Raw genomic sequence first — 16954 nt, 5'->3', positions numbered from 1 at the left:
AGAAGTGAATAAATCTTCCTAAGAGGTGACCGTTTCCTTTTAGATGAAAATGTCATAATCCTCTACCAACATAGAGCTGTAGATGAGGGTCATCAAGAGGAGACATTTGGCAAATCCTTGTGATCATGGGGGCTGAAAATGAGAGGGGTTCCTATTTTTACCTGACTGTGATCCTTGGCTTCATAACCCTGGGGGGTTCTCATTGGATCGTAACAGTTGTGCTCTATCAATGCCTGTTTATATTATACATTGGCATAATGTTTGTACTGCCATTTAGACATATACCAGCAACACCTGGTCTCTTGGCAAGAAAGAAACTGTGTCAAAAACGCAGGTTTTGGTACGTTTTTGGGTGCGTTTTTCAGGATCCCAAAATTCAGCTTTGCATAAACACAGGTCACGAATGTAAGACATATGTGAAACCATATTAACCATAATTTCAAATGTAATAGTGGGGGAGGTGAATTGTTCAGGAATAGTTTACCTAAGACACTGGCAGTGCATTGAGTTTGTAGGACACTATTTACTTTCACATTTTGGTCTGCCATTGAGTTGCTCAGGGATTGTTCAATTTCACACCTTCGTGGGCCATGGGTATTGTTCAATCTCACACCTAGGTCAGCCAGTGTTTAGACTGTACACATCACTAATTTAATTAAACTCTCCTAATCCAAACTGCCATCTCAGATGACCAAGACAAGATGGTAAAATCACAAAAATAAATGAGTTTCATATACTGTTGTACTTGTTTTTTTTCACTAAAAACGCAGCAAAACCTGATAGCTCTGTTCACACTAGGTGTTTTTTCAGTGTTTTTTCACCACCCATTACTTTCAATAGGTGTAAAACGCTGAAAAAACGCAGAAAAAAGCGCTAAAAGTGACATGCTCTATTGTGCAAAAAAACATGCAAAGTACAAAATACTGATGATTCAAAAACCAATGTGTGTTCATGAGATTTCTGAAATCTCAGACTTTGCTGGTACTGTAAAACGCAGCTGAAAATTTGCATAAAAAAAACACATTAAAAAATGCCTGTGTGAACATGGCCCAAAAAATAATAAAATAAGATGAAAATAATTAGATTCGTCATAATTGTATCAAACATGTCACTTATGGTGACCAATGAATGGTGTAATAAAAAAAAAGAATGCTACATTATTTCATGCTTTTGCCATTAAAAATATATATGCTAGACACTAACATTTTTAAAAATAATGCCTGAATACAATAAGCTAAAAAAGTGTTGCAGCACATAGTGCCCAAATTACCTCAGTCTAAAAGAATTGCTTTGCTCTGATGTCCAAGAGTACATCTACCATAATGCCCTATGAGGTTTGCCCTCTCTGAAAACATTTATTCTTCCCAGTTTTTGTTTTTAAAGGGTTATTCCCATCTTCATAAATGGATATTGCTGGATAGTGCATGTAAAAATAAGCACTTTTGCAATTTACTGCTTACTAAAATTTTCAGCCATTTTTGAGATATTTGCACTTTTCTTGTGATAACTGCTTGTTGCCTTTGGAGATCGACCAACTCTGCTGTATAGCTGCTCAAGATTGCATTGAAGCTGGCCGGGATTAGTCGGTAACCGCTACAGTGACCCTGTCCAGCTTCAAAACAGTGCTTACTAGCTCAGTAGAAATGAGCTTGTAAGCACTGTGCATGTTCTGCTGTCTTCAAGGCAACGTTTAGTGATACACCTGTATTGTTTTAACTGTTTATTTGCAAGGGTTTGATTTTATTATGTCTTCACAAGGGATGGTTGGAAAACCAGCTGGATGTCTCTGAATACTCCTCCAGTTACAAAGATGTATCTGGTTATGGAAGCCAGCTCAACGAATCGCCGAGAAGAAGAGACAGTGGGGGCGGTAATATTCATTCTTTGTATAATTAATTACTGTCAGATTAAGGAGCTTACAAACCTTAGAGAATAGTTACCAAACATATAGTGGTGTTCTTTAAAAGTGCAGGAAATTTGGAGATATATCAGTAAGAGGAATTTTTGTCTTTTTTTTAGGTGGAGCACCCGAAAGCCCACAGGCCTTAATATCAAGTCCATTCAAAACATTTTCTCCTCACCAACCAAAATTTTTCAAGCCATTAATGCCTGTGAGAGAAGAGCACAAAAGAAAGATTCCTATTGAAACCCAGCCATTACTTGGTCAAGAGGTATACGCTGAACACAGTCTTATTTTTACAGTTCTGTTAGCCCGGCTGCTCCATTGCTGGTCCAGGTGCATGGTTTCCAGTTCTGTTAGCCCGGCTGCTCCATTGCCGGTCCAGGTGCATGGTTTCCAGTTCTGTTAGCCCGGCTGCTCCATTACTGGTCCAGGTGCATGGTTTCCAGTTCTGTTAGCCCGGCTGCTCCATTGCCGGTCCAGGTGCATGGTTTCCAGTTCTGTTAGCCCGGCTGCTCCATTGCCGGTCCAGGTGCATGGTTTCCAGTTCTGTTAGCCCGGCTGCTCCATTGCCGGTCCAGGTGCATGGTTTCCAGTTCTGTTAGCCCGGCTGCTCCATTGCCGGTCCAGGTGCATGGTTTCCAGTTCTGTTAGCCCGGCTGCTCCATTGCTGGTCCAGGTGCATGGTTTCCAGTTCGGTTAGCCCGGCTGCTCCATTGCTGGTCCAGGTGCATGGTTTCCAGTTCTGTTAGCCCGGCTGCTCCATTGCTGGTCCAGGTGCATGGTTTCCAGTTCTGTTAGCCCGGCTGCTCCATTGCCGGTCCAGGTGCATGGTTTCCAGTTCTGTTAGCCCGGCTGCTCCATTACTGGTCCAGGTGCATGGTTTCCAGTTCTGTTAGCCCGGCTGCTCCATTGCCGGTCCAGGTGCATGGTTTCCAGTTCTGTTAGCCCGGCTGCTCCATTGCCGGTCCAGGTGCATGGTTTCCAGTTCTGTTAGCCCGGCTGCTCCATTGCCGGTCCAGGTGCATGGTTTCCAGTTCTGTTAGCCCGGCTGCTCCATTGCCGGTCCAGGTGCATGGTTTCCAGTTCTGTTAGCCCGGCTGCTCCATTGCCGGTCCAGGTGCATGGTTTCCAGTTCTGTTAGCCCGGCTGCTCCATTGCTGGTCCAGGTGCATGGTTTCCAGTTCTGTTAGCCTGGCTGCTCCATTGCCGGTCCAGGTGCATGGTTTCCAGTTCTGTTAGCCCGGCTGCTCCATTGCCGGTCCAGGTGCATGGTTTCCAGTTCTGTTAGCCCGGCTGCTCCATTGCCGGTCCAGGTGCATGGTTTCCAGTTCTGTTAGCCCGGCTGCTCCATTGCCGGTCCAGGTGCATGGTTTCCAGTTCTGTTAGCCCGGCTGCTCCATTGCCGGTCCAGGTGCATGGTTTCCAGTTCTGTTAGCCCGGCTGCTCCATTGCTGGTCCAGGTGCATGGTTTCCAGTTCTGTTAGCCCGGCTGCTCCATTGCTGGTCCAGGTGCATGGTTTCCAGTTCTGTTAGCCTGGCTGCTCCATTGCTGGTCCAGGTGCATGGTTTCCAGTTCTGTTAGCCCGGCTGCTCCATTGCTGGTCAAGGTGCATGGTTTCCAGTTCTGTTAGCCCGGCTGCTCCATTGCTGGTCCAGGTGCATGGTTTCCAGTTCTGTTAGCCCGGCTGCTCCATTGCTGGTCCAGGTGCATGGTTTCCAGTTCTGTTAGCCCGGCTGCTCCATTGCCGGTCCAGGTGCATGGTTTCCAGTTCTGTTAGCCCGGCTGCTCCATTGCCGGTCCAGGTGCATGGTTTCCAGTTCTGTTAGCCCGGCTGCTCCATTGCCGGTCCAGGTGCATGGTTTCCAGTTCTGTTAGCCCGGCTGCTCCATTGCCGGTCCAGGTGCATGGTTTCCAGTTCTGTTAGCCCGGCTGCTCCATTGCCGGTCCAGGTGCATGGTTTCCAGTTCTGTTAGCCCGGCTGCTCCATTGCCGGTCCAGGTGCATGGTTTCCAGTTCTGTTAGCCCGGCTGCTCCATTGCTGGTCCAGGTGCATGGTTTCCAGTTCTGTTAGCCCGGCTGCTCCATTGCCGGTCCAGGTGCATGGTTTCCAGTTCTGTTAGCCCGGCTGCTCCATTGCCGGTCCAGGTGCATGGTTTCCAGTTCTGTTAGCCCGGCTGCTCCATTGCTGGTCCAGGTGCATGGTTTCCAGTTCTGTTAGCCCGGCTGCTCCATTGCTGGTCCAGGTGCATGGTTTCCAGTTCTGTTAGCCCGGCTGCTCCATTGCTGGTCCAGGTGCATGGTTTCCAGTTCTGTTAGCCCGGCTGCTCCATTGCCGGTCCAGGTGCATGGTTTCCAGTTCTGTTAGCCCGGCTGCTCCATTGCTGGTCCAGGTGCATGGTTTCCAGTTCTGTTAGCCCGGCTGCTCCATTGCTGGTCCAGGTGCATGGTTTCCAGTTCTGTGCTGATGCAGGACAATGCTTCTTGTGTTGGTCTGTGACCAGAGCAGTGTTCAAATGGCGTTGATCGATTGCTTCCCTTAGTAGCTCAGTCAGTCCTCTTTGCTGTCCTCGGTGACATACAAGGTGGCTGGCTTAGCTCAGCCTTCCTTTCTTCACATAGTGACACGCTGTCCTGTGTCAGGAAGATGGAGCAGCTCTCTGACCATGGCGGCACTTGGCTTAGTAGAACTATATTGTATGTTATATGACTTACTATTTAAAGGTGATTTTCTAAGAATATTTTATAAATGCAGAACATTTTTATAATCTGCTTCTATTTTCTGTTACTTTTGCTGTAGCTCTATTCTCCTAACCAACATATACAAACATCACTGCTTTTCCACTAAATGTACTAAGACAATAAAAATGGCACAGATAAAAGCACAATATCATGCAAACTGTGCTACTATATAAAGTAAAAGTCAGAATTTAACAAAATCTAAAAAAAAGACTATTATAATAAAAAGAGGTATATTTCCTAAGGAAAAAGAAGGAAAGTCAGCTCTATCTGAGTCTAGTATTAAGAAAGTGGATGCTGGGTGTGACGTGGGAATAACCCCACCCACAGCCCAGCAGACACCACGGGGACCCCAGCTCGGAGTCACGCCTCACTTGTCGTGATGTCAGCGCGGGGGTCACATTCTGCCTGTGAGCGGCCACCGATAGCGCCGCTCACAGGCATTATCAGCAACATAAGGTATTTACAAATACAGTTATGCTCACATGCTGAATACATTGGGCAATTTAAAAAAAAAAGTACCTGACAACTTTTTTAAGCCTAGTATTAGTAGGAATGATCTGCGAGCGGAAAGACTGACAAAAATTCTCACCTTCTTAGAAGATTGTGTAACAGGGCACCACTCCGTATTGTACTAGGAGTTCAAGGTATTGCGCAGGTACTGACCACCTAGTATGCCTCTGGCTTCTCCTTCGAATTATAGCCCGGGAGCCAATAAAAAACAAGGATGAGGTGACTAGGTAATCTGGTGCTCCCAAAAAAATAAACCCCATCGAGTAGAAGGGCCGGGCAGGTTAGTACCGCTATTAGCCTGCAGACTAACCCCATATCTGCAGGTTAATAGAATTTTTCACATTACAGGTTCCCTTTAAGAACTATTTGCTTTTTATTAGTTTTTGTTTTATTGTCCTTTTACAGTTTGCAATGGCTACAGTTTTTATGTAAGGAAGAGTATGTACATATGTATAGGGCCTGGGCTAAATGACTTCGTGTGGTGTGTTGCTAGCTGGTAACCTACTCCGACGTTCCCTTGTTTCACGCCTCCTCCTCTCTTGGCACTAGTGTCTTTCACCATGGATGCTTGAAAAAGATGGCAGAATATAGGCCTGGCGGCAGCTTTCCCTGGTGATGGCAGCTGTTTGATGGGTGACTTGCTTTTGAGAATTTGTCATCCAGTTGACACCTCTTCACACAATGTTACTGAATGTAATCAGCCTGGGTTGCACACGGGGAGGAAGATTTATGTGTAGTGTGCCAGGATGCATGCATATATAAGCTAGGCGACATTCACACTTCTCTTTGGACATTCCATTCTCCTGTTCAGGTTTTGGGAAACATTTTGGCCATTTTCACACGTTCAGTATTTGGTCATTATTTTACGTCGAAATCAGGTGAGGAACAATCAGAGGAAAAGTATAATAGAAACACGTCACCACTTCTGTATTTATCACCCACTCCTGGTTTTGGCTTATAAATACTGATGTAAAATACTGACCAAATACTGAACGTGGCCTTAATAATGGATCCTTTGCATAACTGATGTAAACGGAAGTAGAGGGACCCCATGATCTGTCTGGGTTTCATTATGTGTCCACTCTTAGAACACAAATAAAAGGCATCACGCAGAACTTTTACTTCCATTCTAAAACCTGACAGATAAGGAAACACACGTAAGGCCACGGCCCCACTATCAGTATTCGGTCAGTATTTTTTCTAAGGAGTCTGAGCCAAAACCAGGAGTGGGTGATAAATGCAGAATTGGTGTCTTGTTTCTATTCTACCTTTTCTCTGATTGTTCCTCACCTGATTTTGACTCCTACTCCAGAAAATACTGACCGAACACTGACCAAATACTGATAGTTGGGCCGTGGCCTTACAATCAGTCCGGTTCCTCTGCTTCCAATTGCATCAGAAAGGCAACAGCCATGTTTTTTATGAATTCCTATGGTCTTTTCCTAAAATCAGAACAAACAAACAGAATGTCAAAATGCAAGTGTGATCGTAGCTGTAGTGAAAATGGAGAAAACTGACAAATTTATCAAAATAATCCAGGGGGCATAATACTCCAGTTAGCCATGCTTTTCCTTGTTAAAGGTCTTCTGATAAGCTTTAGTCATGCTATGTAATTGCACACACCGACTAGACGTGCTCGGCCTCGCTCAGTACAAGTGAATTGAGTGAGGCCAAACACGTCTAGTCGGAAAGTGGCGGGATGTAAGCAATGCATACTTCTGGTCATGTGACCTCCCGCCGGCAATACTGGAGAATCCCGACAGCATGCGGATCCATAAGTCTGCCGTCTTATAGAGTGACTGCTGAATTTTATCAGAGGACCAGCTGGACAGCCTGTTTAATCATTTACATAAATGTGGGGCACACCGCATTCTCCACTTAGACACAATTTATGCAGTACATTTTATCAAATGTAGTTGTAGTTACCACTAATGTGTTTTTTTCGCCCCATGAGGCTGTGTGCCCACTATGCGTTTTTCAGTCGTTTATGCTGCGGAATTTCCGCAGCATAAACGCTTGGGAAACGCTTGGTAATCCGCCCCCCATGGTCCCCAATGACAAGCCGCAATGTCAATGCCCATGCTGCGGATTTTTCCGCTGCGTTTATGCTGCGCTCAAAAATCCGCAGCATGTCCATTAATTTTGCGGACACGCAGCGTAATCGCCGCTATTGACTTGCATTGGAACGCTTGGATTCCGCATCACTGGATCTGTACATGCGGAATCCATGCGTTCCAATGTGCGGATGGTACCCGGGTTTGGAGAAGAGGAGACTCTCCTCCGGACCCTGGTACCTTAGAACCTGTAAAAAAAAAAAAGTATAAAATAAAAAATAAATAATATACTCACCTTCCAACTCCTTCTCTGTGCTTGCCGGCAGATCACGGTGGACTGTAGGACCTGCGCTGACGTTACAGTCATGTGACGGCAGGTCCTAGTGCAGTGTACCGTGATCTGCCGGGACGGAGCGAAACAAGACACCAGGGGCCATCGGAAGGTAAGTATAGATTTATTTTTTATTTTTAACCATTCTTTGCGGTCAAACTATATAAATCCATGCCGGTTGCATGGATTTATATAGTGTGACCAAGTTGTCAAGCACTTTTCCAAGTGATGCTAATCTCTTGGAAAGCGCTTGTCAACCCGCATGTGGAAATGCAAGTGAAGAACGCTTCACATCCGCATGTCCCTGGCAGGAAAAACGCATGTACAATCCGCATGTACAATCCGCATGTACAATCCGCATGTACAATCCGCATGCGTTTTTTCTGCCAGGGAGATGCAGAAACACTCAGGAAAAATCCGAAGCATTTCTGCCTCGTGGGAACATAGCCTGAAACTGATTTATTTTCAATATTTTTTTTCTGTATCAAACACAGACAAAATAACACTTTCTGCCGTCATACCTCAAATATGTTTGTTTTTTTTTAAATCCATTCATTAGCACTTTATAAAATATCCAGGGTTGGTGAGTAAACCCTGGAAATATAAAATTTCAGTGTTAAAAGTGAAATTAATTAACGCCTGCTACATAATCCAGAAAATATCAAAGCGAAAGCTATGCGTTTAGTTTTTCTACTAGCTGACCGTTGATCCTTCCATAGTGAAGCTTGCTACGTGGTGGTGTTCCAATCACTGTTATATGTCCTAGACACAGCATGTGTTCTGCACAGTGTTCTGCACAGTGTTCTGCACAGTGTTCTGCACAGTGTTCTGCACAGTGTTCATATTTATTTTTGCATGTTTTCATGTATTCTGTTCCCATTGCATGTCTTATTCACCAGCGTTATTTGCTTCACGTGATGTTTTGTGGTCTATGTGATGTGTTGTGTGTCTTAACCTTTCAGAGCATGTCTTCACCACTGACAAATAACACTGGCACAGCTGTGCCTTCTGGACCTAATGCCAACTGCATGCCAGTAGAAACCAATAATATTCATGAAGATGCCATTGTAAGTTATTATATTAGCTTGGTGTGTTAAGATATTGTATCAGAAATGCTTGTTCCACTGTTGTCAGTCTTGCCCCCTTGGCATCAGCTGTGTCCAGGATATTGTCTGTGATGGTAAATTGTGTTCATTAAATGCCTCTACACCAGAATGATTATGTAATCCAATTAGCAAACAGATCTGCCGGCTGGAAGGATGTGCGTTATGTCATTAGTTTAGCTTGATTACATTTAGTATTTCCACTCCATGCTGTTCAAACACATTCAGCTTTCCATTATGTAACATGCTATTATATAATGCTACCTAGATTATGTGCTACTGTTCCCTCCCTACTCACTGACCCTATACATAGAAGACATTGCCCCATCCTAAAACCTTTTTAACCATTCTTCTAAATGAATGACCGTAAGGAAAAGTAATTTCCCCTTATCCGACATGTTTTCCTTTCTTATATTTTTATTTCTACTTATTATTTTCCTTCTACTTATCTACAGTGTGTGAAAATAAAGCTGCTGTTATAGGGAATTTGTCATTAGGTTTTTGCTACGTAACCTGGGAGCAGCATGATTTAGGGGCAGAGAGCCTGATTTCAGTGATGAATCACTTACTGAACTGCTTGGAGCTGTTTTGATAGAATCTCGGACAAATAAAGCAGCACTCTGTAACGCTTAGTACGCAAACATGAAATTTGAATAGCATTACTGCTCAAGAAAATAGAAATAATTGAGAAATCTTCGCACATAAAGTGGCCAATTCATGTGTACCTGGCAGCCACAGTAAGGCGTTTCTCATTGCCAGTAACCTACCAGTGTGAATCCTCTCATAGAGACTAAAGTCTGCATGTGTATGGAAAGGTAAGAACCTGCTATAATTAAAACCGCCTGTGGCTTAGAGGCGGAGTGCTCAGTCAGAAGACCTATGCATATAAACAAAAAGACGGAAATCACTTCCAAAACAGAAAACTGGTGTGTACAGGTGCTTACTAAGAGTAGCCATCTCCATATACAATTAACAAATAAAGTAGCACTCTGTAACACTAAGTATGCAAACTTAGCAAAAATTTCATGTTTGCATACTTAGCATTACAGAGTGCTACTTTATTTGTTGGTTATACACTACCGTTCAAATGTTTGGGGTCACCCAGACAATTTTGTGTTTTCCATGAAAACTCATACTTTTATTTATCAAATGAGTTGCAAAATGATTAGAAAATATAGTCTAGACATTGACAAGGTTAGAAATAATGATTTTTATTAGAAAGAATAATCTTCTCCTTCAAACTTTGCTTTTGTCAAAGAATGCTCCCTTTGCAGCAATTACAGCATTGCAGACCTTTGCCATTCTAGCTGTTAATTTGCTGAGGTAATCTTGAGAAATTTCACCCCATGCTTCCTGAAGCCCATCCACAAGTTGGATTGGCTTGATGGGCACTTTTTGCGTACCATAGGGTCAAGCTGCTCCCACAACAGCTCAATGGGGTTGAGATCTGGTGACTGCGCTGGCCACTCCATTACAGATAGAATACCAGCTGCCTGCTTCTTCCCTAAATAGTTCATGCATAATTTGGAGGTGTGCTTTGGGTCATTGTCCTGTTGTAGGATGAAATTGGCTCCAATCAAGCGCTGTCCATAGGGTATGGCATGGCGTTGCAAAATAGAGTGATAGCCTTCCTTATTCAAAATCCCATTTAACTTGTACAAATCTCCATCTTTACCAGCACCAAAGCAACCCCAGACCATCACATTACCTCCACCATGCTTGACAGATGGTGTCAATCACTCTTCCAGCATCTTTTCAGTTGTTCTGCGTCTCTCAAATGTTCTTCTGTGTGATCCAAACACCTTAAATTTTGATTCGTCTGTCCATAAAACTTTTTTCCAATCTTCCTCTGTCCAATGTCTGTGTTCTTTTGCCACATTAATCTTTTCTTTTTATTAGCCAGTCTCAGATATGGCTTTTTCTTTGGCACTTTGCCCTGAAGGCCAGCATCCCGGAGTTGCCTCTTCACTGTAGACGTTGACACTGGCATTTTGCGTGTACTATTTAATGAAGCTGCCAGTTGAGGAGCTGTGAGGCGTCGATTTCTCAAACTAGAGACTCCAATGTACTTGTCTTGTTGCTCAGTTGTGCAGCGGGGCCTCCCACTTCTCTCTCTACTCTGGTTAGAGCCTGTTTGTGCACTCCTCTGAAGGGAGTAGTACACTCCGTTGTAGGAAATCTTCAGTTTCTTGCCAATTTCTCGCATGGAATAGCCTTCATTTCTAAGAACAAGAATACACTGTCGAGTTTCACATGAAAGTTCTCTTTTTCTGGCCATTTTGAGAGTTTCATAGAACAAACAAATGTAATGCTCCAGATTCTCAACTAGCTCAAAGGAAGGTCAATTTTATAGCTTCTCAAATCAGCCAAACCGTTTTCAGCTTCTCAAATCAGCCAAACCGTTTTCTGCTGGGCTAACATACTTGTGCAAGGGTTTTCTAGGGTTTTCTAAACATCCCTTAGCCTTCTTACACAGTTAGCAAACACACTGTACCATTAAAACACTGCAGTGGTGCTTGTTGGAAATGGGCCTCTATACACCTATGTAGATATTGCAAAAAAACAAGACGTTTGCAGCTAGAATAGTCATTTACCACATTAACAATGTATAGAGTGTATTTCTGATTCATTTAATGTTATTAGCTTCATTGAAAAAAATGTGCTTTTCTTACAAAAATAATGAAATTTCTAAATGACCCCAAACTTTTGAACGGTAGTGTATATGGAGATGGCTATTCTTATTAAGCACCTGTACACACTAATTTTCTGTTTTGGAAGTGACGGTCAGTCCTTTTCGTTGATAGAATGTCTGTTTTCTCTGCTGTAAATGTAGCAGTGATCAGTATACTGAGCTTTGTATAACCTCGCCCACACCACTGATAGGCTGCTTCCTTTGTACACTGGACATTATCAACAAGCAGCCATTGAGTAGTGGGGGCGTGGTTACACAGCCTAGCAGGACTATCTTGCACATGACACCTAGTCCAGCAGTGATAATTCCCTGCTGATAAAACACTGATTGTATTGAAACTACAACATTTACTGAGCAAGTGCCACATCCCTGGAATCAGCTTCTTCCCCAACATTATGCTGCAATTTGATTAAGCAGAAAAAAAAACTGCTGACAGATTCCTTAAACTTTCTGCCCTTTGTAGACCCCCAGAGTTCATAATACACATGTAGTCACAGAGATTTTTATCTGAATTTCTTTACGTCTTAAGAATAAAAATAAGTCATAACTATTTTTTTTGAGAATAAAAAGGTACATCACTCTGTAATGTGTGTTTGAGCACTAAAGTGTGTTAACTAAGGAGGTAGATTGTGAATTGTAAGTTTACAGCAGGAGCTATTTAGCCAAATAACAGGACTAAGCATGGATTATATAGTAGTTTCTATTAATAAAACTTACTGATCGACTACTAAGTTCACTTGCTGCTCTCTTATCTTTAGGTCTGAGAAGTGCCAGATACCGTACACAAGGCTTCCAGGAGGTGAATTCAGTTTAGTAGCCCTGTACATTGATATTCAGATCTATAGAACAATTTATAGGACTTTTTCAAACACCTTACATTATGTCATAATACATAATAGCTACATTTTATCTTTAGCACTGTACACTGAGGCTGAAACTACTATGCCTACATTACAAGTGAGAGAATGAAGTATGTTTGTATACCATATATATGTACATTTACGTGTTTTATTTATCTGGAGTTAAGGAAAACTGGTATGGGTAAAAAATGTTACAAAATGATACTATATAACTATAAAAGATATATATATATATATATATATATATATATATATATATATATATATATATATATATATATATATATATATATATATATATATATATATATATATATATAAAACTGTATAGCAGTGATTAGTTCTAGAACTGGTAAGCTGTTCATAGAAATGGCACGAAGTTGATATTACTTTTTTATTCTATACTTAGGTGGAAAAATGAATCAAGAATAAAACATTTTATTGACTGTGCTTATTATTCTTCTAGGATTCTGAAGAAGACGACCTTGAATTTGATGGATCAACCAAAAAAGTAATGCGCTCCTCTGGTTTTGATGATTTTAAGCCTTACGTGCCAGAGGAGTTTGCAGACTTCAGTGTTTACAATGCTAATCTGGACAACAGAGACTGGATAAATTCTAAAGCCGATTTTGGTTGTTCTCATTCTTTGGATAAAGACGTTTCTCGGAGCCCTACCAGCAGCAGTGTTACCAGTGGCTATGTTTCACATAGTGCTTCTAATATTACTCTCTCTGACATTGTAGGTGCTTGCAGCGAAAGTATGGATCAGTTGACTATCCAAGCAAGAGACTTGGAAAACCATGAGCACCAAGAACCTACTGGACAGCAGTCTGTACAAAATTGCAAATCTTATGCACATAAAGAGTCCAATGACAACAGTTGTCCAATCAACCAGTCAACCTTCATGGAAAAAAGTGCCTTTGACAAAGAGCCACTTTGCACTACTGAAAAAGATGCTGCTGTATTGTGTAGAAGTGTATCGTCTACTTCTATGGACTGTGACAAAGGAAACTTTGTCAATTTTTTACCCTGTGAGGTTGCTGTGGAACATACGTGTGATATTTTGGAAGATCATTCCTTCACAGAATTCATGGGAGTAGATGATGGAAAAGACTTTGAACACCATGAAGATCCACCAATGTACTTTTCTAAAGGAGAAATTAAAGGAGTAAATGTTGTAGAGTATGACTCTGTTATTTCCGATGACCCACACAACGCATCTGACCAGAAACTGATGGAAGAAAAACAGAGCGAAACCACATTATGCTTCAATTCTCAGCATTGCTCTTATGAAAGCCATTCACCTGAAAAGATTCATCTAGATCTTTCTGATGATTGTGAAGACCTTCCATCCCATACCGCACCATGCCTTCTGTCCTTAGGTGACCAAGTATGTATTGGCGACAACAAGTTCGGAACCGTGCGATACATAGGCACTGTGGACTTTTCCCGTGGTGTATGGGTTGGTGTTGAACTTCATGTTCAATTAGGTAAGGAGTAACATAACACTGGTATTATATCTTTAGACATTGTGGCACACAGGTCTTGTCTAAGGGAAAGTTTTTAACCCTCTTTGTTAGATATAATTTAGATTTTGGAAATGGTCTTCCCTTTAATGGTTAATATCAACTTCGTTGTTCAGGAGCGGTGCACCCCCAATGCTGCTTTATCTCTGCAGCTTTGGAAGAGTGTAGTTGCACTCAAGCTTGCCAGTATTGGGAGCTAAGAGAGCACTTTAGCGATCAGGTTAGATTCAGAGCAGTTGTTACAAGCTGTATTGAAAAGAGTTTGTAAGCACTGCACATGTTCGGCCACTACTGTCAGACTGCAGAGGTGTCCAGTAACCTAGGCACTGAGCAGTCAACAAAATTAAAAATCGCTCAGTTCTTGAGAACAGAGAGGAAGTTTGATACAAAGTAAATTGCAAAGTTGCTAATTCTTACACACACTTTGCAGCTTTTCCCATGTCAGAACATGGGAATAACTCTTTACACAGAAATTAATGGATACTTTCCTATTCGTTATTTTTCCCTTGAAAATACAATCCAGTAAAGGTAGGCCACAGTCAAAATCTGTTCTGCGCCTGACAACTGTGGAGTCAGGAGAACAGCCATGAGTTTATGTAGGTACTACTCGCAGCAGGCAGCCTCACACTGCAGTTAGCAATTGGAATCCTTGCTATGTAAACTAGTGCCTTATGACAGCTTCAGTCATTGTATAACCAGCAGAGACATTGAAGGGAATCTGTCAGCAGGTTTTTGCTATCTCCTCTGAGACCAGCATGATATAGGCTAAGGGAAGCTGAATCTAACGATGTATCACTTAGATTACTGGGTGCAGCCATTAGAGCTTTTAGATTTAAAATGAAGCAGAGCGGAGGAAGCTAACCCCGCCCACACCATAGACAGTGAGATGCCTATCCCAGGAGGGGGCGTGTGGGACCAGCTGCTGTATCTGACTAATGACAAGCTACTGATGCTTAAACAATCATTGTAAGCAAACAAAACCATGGACCTTTATAAGAGACATTGCTGAAATCTGAGTTTTAACCCGTACCACATGCTCTCTTCAGATTACATAGCAAAAACCTGCTGACATATTCCCTTTAACTGCAGCCTAGAAGTTATCACTCATCCACATTATTTGGGGTGGATGGTGACCAGACTTCTGAGACCACCACCTATTGCCAGAACAGGGCACTTTTATTTAAGGTTGTGCTCACTTGCATCTTTGTCTTGTGAATTTGAAAACCAGATGAGTGGCTGCTGCAGTCACATGCGCTGTGGTTGTGGTGTCACCGCTGCAGCCAGTCACCAAAGACAATAGCAATCAATAAAAAGTGATGCTATAGTTACACCATTGTCAAATAGTATACAAGGTAATAGTGTCTGTACCATCCCACTGAATCCTTCATTTGATCTTTAGACAAGAACCATGTTCATTAAATTCTTTTCTCTCCAAGGCAAACACGATGGCACAGTGAAAGGCAAAGAATACTTCCGCTGCAAACCTAAATACGGTGTGTTTGTGCGACCCAACCGGCTAACTAAAGCACTTGGTTCAAGTAAGAGAGACAATGGCAGCACTTTGCGGGCGCAGGCATGTAATCCAGAAAAGCGGAGGAGTGCTACATTGAAAGGATTCCCATTGCCCAGGACAAAAGATGCAGCACAGTATCCATCTGGGAATGAAGCTGCATCAGCTTTTTCCAGAAAGCAAGAGAACAGGAAATCCTGGATTAACTAAGATGCAGTATTTGCACTTACTGTTGCCCCGGTGTATAACCTCCTATGGACTGGGTAAAGAGAAGCTATTTTTGTACAGATGTACAGTTTTAATTCCTCTCTGATGTTTACTCGGTCTAGTACTGAATATTGTTCTAACCTTTTTAACAAAAGCCTCTTACTTAGTTTGTCTGCCTTGTAGGCAGGTGGTTTGCTGCACAGAAAACTTACGACTAAAGGGTAGTATATAGACACACATGTCTACTTCTACACAATGACCGTGACTTATATTTTAATTAAATGATAGAAATATTCATAAAAAATAAACTGAATATACATATCTGTATAAAAAGGCACTGCAAGCTGTTTCTTTTTTTTTTTTTTTTTTTTTTTTACCAAAGAACATGTGTTAATTCCTATAGTAACTGTAGTAAACATTTTTTGGATGGATCTGATACTTATACAACCCTTGGCAAAAAAATTATGGAATCATCAGGCTCGGAGGATGTTCATTCAATTGTTTAATGTTGTTGAAAAAAAGCAGATCACAGACATGGCACAAAACTAAAGTCATTTCAAATGGCAACTTTAGGGCTTTCAGAAACACTAAAAGAAATCAAGATAAAAAATGTGATACTTCAGACCAAGCAGAAGGAAAAAAATATGGAATCACTCAATCCTGAGGAAAAAAATATGGAATCGTGAAAAACAAACACACAAAAGAACACTCCAATACATCACTAGTATTTTGTTGCACCACCTCTGGCTTTAATAACAGCTTGCAGTCTCTGAGGCATGGACTTAATGAGTGACAAACAGTACTCTTCATCAGTCTGGCTCCAACTTTCTCTGATTGCTGTTGCCAGATCAGCTTTGCAGGTTGGAGCCTTGTCATGGACCATTTTCTTCAACTTCCACCAAAGATTTTCAATTGGATTGAGATCTGGACTATTTGCAGGCCATGACATTGACCTTATGTGTCTTCTTTCAAGGAATGTTTTCGCCATTTTTGCTTTATAGCAGGATGCATTATCATCTTGAAAAATGATGTCATCATCCATAAACATCCTTTCAATTGATGGGATAAGAAAACTGTCCAAAATGTCAATGTAAACTTGGGAATTTATTGAAGATGTAATGACAGCCATCTCCCCAGTGCCTTTACCTGACATGCAGCCCCATATCATCAATGACTGTGGAAATTTGCATGTTCTCTTCATGCAGTCATCTTTATAAATCTCATTGGAACGGCACCAAACAAAAGTTCCAGCATCATCACCTTGCCCAATGCAGATTCGCGATTCATTACTGAATATGACTTTCATCCAGTCATCCACAGTCCACGATTGCTTTTCCTTAGCCCATTGTAACCTTGTTTTTTTCTGTTTAGGTGTTAATGATGGCTTATGTTTAGCTTTTCTGTATGTAAATCCCATTTCCTTTAGGCGGTTTCTTACAGTTCGGTCACAGACATTGACTCCAGTTTCCTCCCATTCGTTCCTCATTTGTTTTGTTGTGAATTTCCTGTTTTGGAGAC

At 42.0% G+C, this 16954-nt stretch overlaps 1 protein-coding gene across 5 annotated transcripts in view; it reads left to right on the top strand.

Moving 5' to 3' along the window:
- KIF13A (kinesin family member 13A) overlaps positions 1-15803 on the top strand; it is a 220376-nt gene extending 204573 nt beyond the window's left edge. For 2 of the 5 annotated variants that reach the window (XM_073678817.1, XM_073678816.1), the window contains 5 exons: positions 1759-1870; positions 2020-2171; positions 8501-8605; positions 12660-13683; positions 15156-15803. In XM_073678817.1, coding sequence (XP_073534918.1) covers positions 1759-1870; positions 2020-2171; positions 8501-8605; positions 12660-13683; positions 15156-15439 — 1677 coding nt within the window. In that variant the 3' untranslated portion in view covers positions 15440-15803. Of the gene's footprint in view, positions 1-1758; positions 1871-2019; positions 2172-8500; positions 8606-12091; positions 12133-12659; positions 13684-15155 lie in introns of those variants that run through there. The other 3 variants (XM_073678820.1, XM_073678818.1, XM_073678819.1) reach the window with 2 other exon arrangements.
- The last annotated feature ends 1151 nt before the right edge of the window (positions 15804-16954 follow it).

The sequence above is a fragment of the Phyllobates terribilis genome, unplaced genomic scaffold (assembly GCF_046119375.1).
Source record: "Phyllobates terribilis strain yellow unplaced genomic scaffold, ASM4611937v1 Scaffold_4__5_contigs__length_816908805, whole genome shotgun sequence".
Lineage (NCBI taxonomy): Eukaryota > Metazoa > Chordata > Amphibia > Anura > Dendrobatidae > Phyllobates > Phyllobates terribilis.
This window is presented reverse-complemented; position numbering and strand designations above follow the sequence as displayed.